At 36.1% G+C, this 8392-nt stretch overlaps 1 protein-coding gene across 2 annotated transcripts in view; it reads left to right on the top strand.

Annotated features, from left to right (window-relative positions):
- The window catches only part of LOC107677771 (retinoic acid receptor RXR-gamma-A), a 21704-nt gene that overhangs the window by 444 nt on the left and 12868 nt on the right, over positions 1-8392 (top strand). Inside the window, exons 1-2 of one of the 2 annotated variants that reach the window (XM_016472792.1) lie at positions 5501-5655; positions 7291-7496. In XM_016472792.1, coding sequence (XP_016328278.1) covers positions 5634-5655; positions 7291-7496 — 228 coding nt within the window. In that variant the 5' untranslated portion in view covers positions 5501-5633. Of the gene's footprint in view, positions 1-5500; positions 5656-7290; positions 7497-8392 lie in introns of those variants that run through there. The other variant, XM_016472791.1, reaches the window with a different exon arrangement.

An 8392-nucleotide genomic window follows, 5' to 3' on the forward strand; every position in this document is an offset into this window, starting at 1 on the left:
TGAAGTACGGATTGTTCAGACGGACTTTGGACGAAATGCTCATAAATTGTACGTGCATTAGTTATCGGCGCAGTCGTGTCATGTGTATTGACTTGGAACCAGAGCCAATGTTAAAATCAGGTGATCAAGATTGTGCCTCTCAGTCAGGGTCAAGGGTTGGCACTTTAATTGCGGTTATGTAATTTATAGCTGATCGAGCGCCTCTTGTTAAACTGTTTGCTGTCGAGTAGTTATTAATGGCTCTCAGTTGGTATCTGGACAGCAGTGTGTTGTGGGTTATTTATTTGTTTATTTATTTATTTAGCAACAGTTTAGACTCTTAGAAGGCGTTTAAAATCACCCAGAGCTGCCGCAAACAGTATCAATCATTTACGAGCCTATAGAAGATCCGAAAATATTTGAACTACATGTGGAAAATGTTTATTTATTTTCTTGTCATGCAGTTAGACTTACGAACATCTACATTTGGCTTAGTCATCAAACTACGAGTACATATGAGAGGAAATGCTGCTGGATGGGTCTGACAGATCATGCGCCGTTTTCTTCTGTAACTTAATCCAGCATCCAGTTTTATCGTGTGTTTAATTTCTTTCTTTTGGTGTTGAAATGTATGCACACACTGTGTTTGTGTCATGATGTGATGGAATTCTTCATCACTTCGTGGTTTCCCATTATGAAGATTTCACAAACTCAGGTAGAGGTTGTGAAATTGAATATTTTGCAGATACCATGTCAAGTAATTGTCATAGTTTAACAACTAAAAAGAAGACGTTATTTTAACGTATGTTTAATTTACCTCGAAAAGTCCAAAAATTGGTATGTTTTAATATCACTGGTATGAATTATCATCCTGAGAATGGTTTACACTGTCGTCCAGCTTTGGTTAGAAAGCCTTCTTTAGTGTGTATTGAACTGGAATATTAACTATCACCGGTACAGCCTTTAATTCCGGTCTCTGGGGTGAAAGTGTGTGGACATTTACCACAAAACTAAGGGCCCGAGCTATACTTGTCACAGCATATAACATCTAGCCTGGAGTCATTTTGTTGCCTTCATTAACACCCTCCTTGTTGTGTTTATTAATCTCACCCCAGATGCTGTTGTTATTCAGAGACAAATTGAGGAATATAAAGTCTATTTTAAAATTTGATCAGGCGCGCTCTCTAATGTCAGTCGCTGCTTCGAGCTGCGTAATTTGTGTTACGCGCGTTTTACGCACAGAGCATTTTCGCACCCACGGCCTCAGCGGGGTCATGCTAAAAAAAAAACGAGCACATTTTTCAGCTTAACCCTCAAGCATCCTGCGTATAGCAGCCCTTAATTGGTCCTTCGTGGAAAAATTTGGGCACGAAGGTCTCAGGTATGATCCCAATTTTTATTTATTTATTTATTTATTTAAAATAAATATCATATCACTATCTTCGATCAAATATATATATATATATATATATAATATTTTTGTGGTTTTATTTACCTCTAAAAAAGTACCATATTTTTATGTAAAATATGCTTATTTTTATGTTTAATATTTCTTTTACTTCAGTAAAAAAAAATAAAAAATAAAAATAGGCTTAATTCAAAATCAATCATAAGTTCAGACAGCCAAAACCTAAAAAATTGGTGACTTTGGTGACATCTGGTGACATATGATGGTATAAAAATTTCAAAATATAAATATCAATAGCCACTATTTGGTTGTGGTACTCAATGGCTGCAAATAGACTGAAATCTATAAACCACTGTTGTAACGAACTTAACCTCTTAAGTTTTAGATTTTATCACAAGTTAAAATTGTAGGAAAAAAAAAAAAACGTTTGTGTTGGGTGAGACTATACAAAGATGCCAAAATATGCTTACAGACAAATCTGACTATGCTATAAGAAAAAGACAAAGTAGGAGACTTATCATTTCTTTCTAACAAAACATCACATTTCAATAACTCAAAAAAGTAAAATGGTACCAAACAGGTAAGAATAAACAATAAACCTAGCAAGTAGCATGTTTCAGACATGTTTTGTTTGGAATCATCAACAAATATTGCAGTAGGACTTTGATCTGACTTTGAAGTGTGTATGTGTGTGCATAGTGGCTGATTGGCACATTTAAAAAAAAATGCTCAGTCATTGGCTCATTCAATTCTTTGTTTTTGTATGTGTGAGTGACTGTTTTTATTCGACAAAATAAAAAAAATGCTAATGCTTTGTTTATGTGTGTGTGTGGGTGTGTGTGTGTGTGTGTGTCTGTGTGTGTGTGTGTGTGTGCGCACGTGAGTGTGAATGTTTGCCACATTGAGAATGTTGTATAGGCCCTTCATTTATGTGTATGTATGATCTGCATTGTCTTTGTTGAATCGAGTCCATTTTTTGTGTGTGTGTTCAGGTGGCAAATTTAGGAAAAGTAGCCAAGTCTTGTAACGCTGAGATTAAGGAAAACTATAAAAAAAAAAAAAATGATTTTGCCCACATTTGTCCCTAAGCATGCTTGAGGGTTATACATGGTTTTAAAGTAATTTTTGTACAATTTGTAAATTGTATCAAGAATGTAGAAACAGTGGGAGCAGACCAAAAAATGCTGTTGAAAGAAATACAGAGAAAACTAAAATTTAAAAATACTGTTTTTGCCAAAAAAAATATATTAAAACGGTAAAAATTGGCAATAGCTATTCATTGTTGTACACATATAGGCTATATAAAGGACACAAAAGACCATCATTAATGAAGTGTGTGCAAGCCAAGAGGGATACAGCTGCAAAGAATTTCTATTAATTGTCTCCAAAATTTGGAATGGACAAAGCATACTACATCTGATGATCCCTGATTTTGTGTATCCTGAAAGAGAGAGGCCTTGGCAGGCCCTTCAGCATTGTTGTAGCCATGTGTTCAGCTCATGTTACAGTAGTCAGTGAATAGAGTGCATGATGGACATGTACAAGGCCAGTGTTGCGTCTTGGGTGTTTAAAGACTTTTTTTCTTCCTTGTGTTTGAGGTGGTCTCATTAGATAAAGCTGCCGTATCCTATTCCATCTTCACTGTTGCAGCTGAATGCAAGTGTTGCCCTTCTCATGTCCCGAGAAGAAACCTAACAACCATTGCTTAGACTGACCTTTCATCTGTGTGTGTTTGATGTTGAAAAAGTATGGGATGATTCAACAGTTTATTGAATTTTACCTAACATAGCATAGGGCGAGCATTGTTCTCTCAGCATCATTTCACCATTGATAAAATCTATTGGGATCGGGATCAGCATACATTAGTTTGCATTAAACGTAGTCTGTAGCTATTCTAGACCTACACAAAAACACTAGAGCACAGAATGCCTGATGCATTAGATAACATTCAGTCCGAAATAGCAATGGTGAACACCTTCATCACAGGCCTGGTTGTTATTCAGCTTGCTAATCTAATTGACAATTTTTCTGCCCCAGTTATGAGTTTCTCCCAAGGACAGTCTCCGAGACAAACCATGTTCCAGATCGCTCACCCACCCCATGCTCTTGGTTGTGTCACTTCTGGTCCAAGGTTATTCCTAGATAGAATGTATTCAGCTTCTTTACTTACTCATTTATATTGCTCTCTGTATTATCTATTATTATTTTACACTGAAAAATCTGATGAATAAAGATCTTGTCGTTCAAGATGATTTTTTAAACCACAAAGCCAAATCAGCACACATTCCTTCTCTGACATTTAGAACTAAACCTTATTATCAGATTTTGGGCTTGTATCAATAAAGCAGTTCCCCTGTGAGCCACGGGATGATAATCTCTTTAATCTGAGTAGGTAATCCAGCATCAATCCGCCACACATCCCCGGGGCGGATTGTTCAATCCAGCCTCACCCCCTTATTTAGCAGGAGAACAGATACTTTAGGATCCAGCATAGTATATCTATCTTCCTGAAAAGATAAACAGACAAATTAACTGACTGCAGTTTGTCAAAATTGCATAGCAGGTCATGGTGGTGCCGAAACAGAACAATGATGGCAATTTGTAACTCGATTTGCGATCTAATTGGTAGATTTTTATATGATCTGTTTATATCTACAAAATCGCCACCTTATAAAATATTTACGTTTTCTGATATCGGGTTGTAAAAAGTAGTCCAAATTTGCTTGATGGAATTCTTCTCTCTTTGTGAAGTGGCAGTCCTGAAATGCTGTATGTCCAAGGCAGGGAGTACAATCAAATAACCACTATTTTCTTCATGTTCTTATACAAGGTCCTACTAAATGCTAATAAGACACAATGTTCTCTGTCCTAAAGTCAAGGTTTCCTTTTTTTCGAGCTAGAAGTCTGGGTGTTTGGGTTTAAACACTATACAATCATCTCAGGGTTTGTTTCCATGCAATTTCAAATGAGTTTGGGAAACTAACCTGAATTTCAAGACTAGTTTTCAGCCTAATTCTCACTAGCCTGATTTCAGTTATATTTTACATTTTCATGATAAGCACTCCCAAAGAGTCTTCTTTGAGAATAATTCAGTTTCTTATGGCTCCTTAAAATTATCGTGACCTACAGGGCTACTATATGTACTATATTATAAAGCCACACTAAGTTTAATTGTACTAACAATACACTTCTTAGACAAATGTACACTCCACAATCCTATTGAAGCATTCAGAAAAGCAATGGCAGTCACATGTGCCTTTACATGCAGCCATATGGTGTTCTGTGCTACACAAGCTTATTGAATATTTGGATGATTGAGTGACTATTGATCTTCCATAATCTCCACTAGAAAACAAATTATTGCTTATCATTCTGTCATAGAGATTTGATGAATAATCAACAAAATTATTACTTCTATTCAGAAGTACCACATCCCACTTAAGCTGCCTTTTTTTAAGAAACCAAGGCTGCATTTATTTGATCAAATATACAGTAAAAAAAAATGCAATATTATGAAATAATATTTAAAGCAGCCATTTCTCCAGTCTTCAGTGTCACATGACACTTCTGTAATCATGCTAATATGCTACTGAAGAAACATTTCTAATTAACATTGGTGAAAACAGTTGTGCTGATTAATATTTTTGTGGAAATCATGATAAATTTATTCAGGAATCTTTGATGAACAAAGTTCAAAAGAACAGCATTTATTTGAAATAGAAATCTTCTGTAACAATGTGAAAGTCTTTACTAAACATTTGAACTGCATCTATCATATTGTCAACATTTATTTCTAAATGTACATTAATGATCTGTTAAGCTTTATAAAAGTAATAATGTTAAAAAAAAATCTGCTTTATAGCAATTTTCTGAGGCTAAAAACAGAAATGGCTAATCACAAAATCAAAGAAAATTCAGAAAAACACTGGCACAAACTTAAAGTTGTGTTTTGAGGATTCGAGTTAAAGAAAGTACTGTGGCTTTGAACTTGCACACCCAGGCTTTCCAAGGATAGATGTTCCTTCTGGTCAGAATGTGACATTTGGAGGTCATTAATAGCACAGGAATCTAGCCAGGGCACAGAGACCACTCTCCCCCAACACACTTGAGTAAGTGTGGGTGCTGAGGATTGCTTTTACAATGTTCCCACTGGTCATCCAGGGCATGTCACAGTCCCAGAGCCATTTCAGTGTGAGGAACAGGTGGCATCACAACAAAAAGACATTTGGAAAACTACCACTCTATCATGCCTTTAAAATACAGTGAGAGTGAGTGAAAATGGTTTATTGGGATGTTTGGGTGACTTTGGACTGAGTTTGTGCATGTGGCTGATTGTAACATGAATGTTAAAACTAAAATGTATGTGTTGTGAAGATGTGGAAAGTGCGAAGGTCTAAAACGGCATCTCCTCTGCATGATAGGCTTCTTGATTTTTTGGTGAATGCAATGTTTTGGTGTTAGTATTTAAAGTGCAATTGCTATTTTAAGAGATCTGATTGTTGTTCATTCTACCATTTTAACCACTTTCAAAAAGAAAGGGTGTTAGGCATGGGCGTAGCTTGTGGGGGGGCCAGGGGGGCTGGCCCCCCCATAGTGATTTAAGAATTTTACTAAATATTTATTTATAAAGTTTTTTCTATGAAGTAAAAATGCATATAATGCAGTTAATAATACATGTTAAAGTGAATACGTAAAAGTGAATACATTTTAAATTGTTATTGTAAGTAAATTAATAAATCAAAACAAACTTAACGTCTCCCTCAATCTCATTTGTGTAAGAATTGTCACGTGACGAATCTGCATTTTGGTGGATAATAGACTTAACGTAAAAACGTCAAGCTACGCCTATGGTGTTAGGTCTATTGGCCAATCAGGTTTTTCAATGACCAATGCTGATATTATATATATCAGAATCATTTATATATGTATGACAAATTACATGTACGCTTTACTTAATATTTACTCAAAATTCACAAAAATGTTAGTTAAATATCCATTGACAGCGCTGTCGGTATTGAAACAGACATACTGTTATGTTAAAGCAGCACTATGTAACTTTTGGCGCTCTACCGGTTAATAAACAACTGCACACATCCCGCGGAGGAACATTCCAACCGGAGCTACTTCTCTAAGTTTATGTCTATGGCGATTCACGCAGGTATGTGTTACTCCGCGGCGGCGATGACACGACCAGCCTACAATAGTCCAAATATAAGTACTTATTATAAGTGTACCGTTGTGATTCGGAATAAGACAAAAAACGTGGTTTGGAAGATGAATTCATGATGTACTCGCTCATTATATACATTTAGCAAATTTTTAACAGAAAAAGTTACATAGTGCTGCTTTAATCTCAAAATGGCCAAATTTTGGCCGATTATTCGCCTGGTGTATAGTGGCCTATCATTAGCTAATTTACAGACAATTCATGCATATCCATTTATATAATGTATAAATAATGAGCATGTGTACATTTTAGACCAATGAGTGAGAGACCCGAAATTTGATGTGGGTCTGAAATTTGATGCGTGATGATCCATGAGTCCTCGCAGTCACTGCTAGTCACTTTTTTAACCCCTACTTCTGTGCAAATGTCACCAACCATTACTCCCATCATTGGCATTTCTAGCATGAAAATGTCAAACTGTCACAGTACATTTTCTGTATTTATATAGTAGATGAGTAGAGAGAAGATATTTGTAAAACATTAAGGAATCAACCATGTATTCATATATTTCAAATTTGAATGATTATTAATAAATGTATTTTAATATATATTTTAATATTAATATTTTAAAAAATAATTTAAATTAAATATTTAGATGTATAAATTGTTCATATTAATTTCCAGTTGCATTTACTGTTGATGGTGGATACAGACTAATACCTCCTTCTGTTCTCAGGTTCTTCTTTGCAGGTAACACATGGTCACCTGAGCTCTCCTCCATCCCAGCCTCCTCTCGGCTCCATGGTGTCCCACCATCACCCCTCCATCATCAACGGTCTAGGGTCGCCATACTCAGTCATCACTTCTTCCTCCCTGGGCTCACCTTCAGCCTCCATGCCCACTACCTCCAACATGGGCTATGGAGCGCTCAACAGTCCACAGGTACAGCACTAAGAAAGACAGAGAAAGAGTGTCTATGAAAGTGGTTCAACTAGGGGCAAACATTTGGAATAATTACGATTTTTAAATGTTTTTGAAAGATGTCTTTTATGCTCACCAAGGCTGCATTTATTTGATAAAAATACAGTAAAAAATACTAATATTATGAAAAGTTATTACAATTTAGACAAACTGTTTTCTTTTTATGTATATTTTAAAATGTAATTTATTCCTGTGATGCAAAGCTGAATTTTCAGCAGCGATTACTCCAGTCTTCAGTGTCACATGATCCTTCAGAAATCATTCTAATATGCTGATTTGGTCATTTATTTTTGGTGGCGAAGTCATTTCAATTCATTGGTTAAAAACACTGGGAACACTGAAGAACAATCCTGAAATTAAATTTTTGTATACTTTCATTTATTGTAGTTACTTTTTTTTTTAATTTACAGAAACTAGGAGTGCTCATAGACAGAGCTGATCCTCCCTATACGCAAAGTACGCACGCTGCGTAGGCCCCCGAAACACCAGGGGGCCCCCTTGCTCTCAAAGATGATTTAATTTTAGTTTCGTTTTTGAATTTGGCCAGCGGTTATGAAAGCCGCTTATGTCATTTCTTTTAATGCGGTGCGCTGTCGCCCTTTTTACGTAAAAATCAGTCAAATAATTTAACGTTAATGTCATGACTACACGACGGTCACGATAGTCACTGTGTCAGATTACACGATTTTGACTCCTAAAATCTTGTTGTGTCTGTTGTGTCGAACATGTCAGACTACACGTTGCTTCCCGACCATTCATCGCGTGCCGTCTTTAACAATGCGCGTCATGTCATCGAGAAGGCAGAACTAGCGACTGACTTCCGAAAACAAGAGTGTAAACATTGCTGAAGCACTTCC

This window comes from Sinocyclocheilus anshuiensis, unplaced genomic scaffold, assembly GCF_001515605.1.
Source record: "Sinocyclocheilus anshuiensis isolate Anshui unplaced genomic scaffold, SAMN03320099.WGS_v1.1 scaffold985, whole genome shotgun sequence".
Taxonomy (NCBI): Eukaryota; Metazoa; Chordata; class Actinopteri; order Cypriniformes; family Cyprinidae; genus Sinocyclocheilus; species Sinocyclocheilus anshuiensis.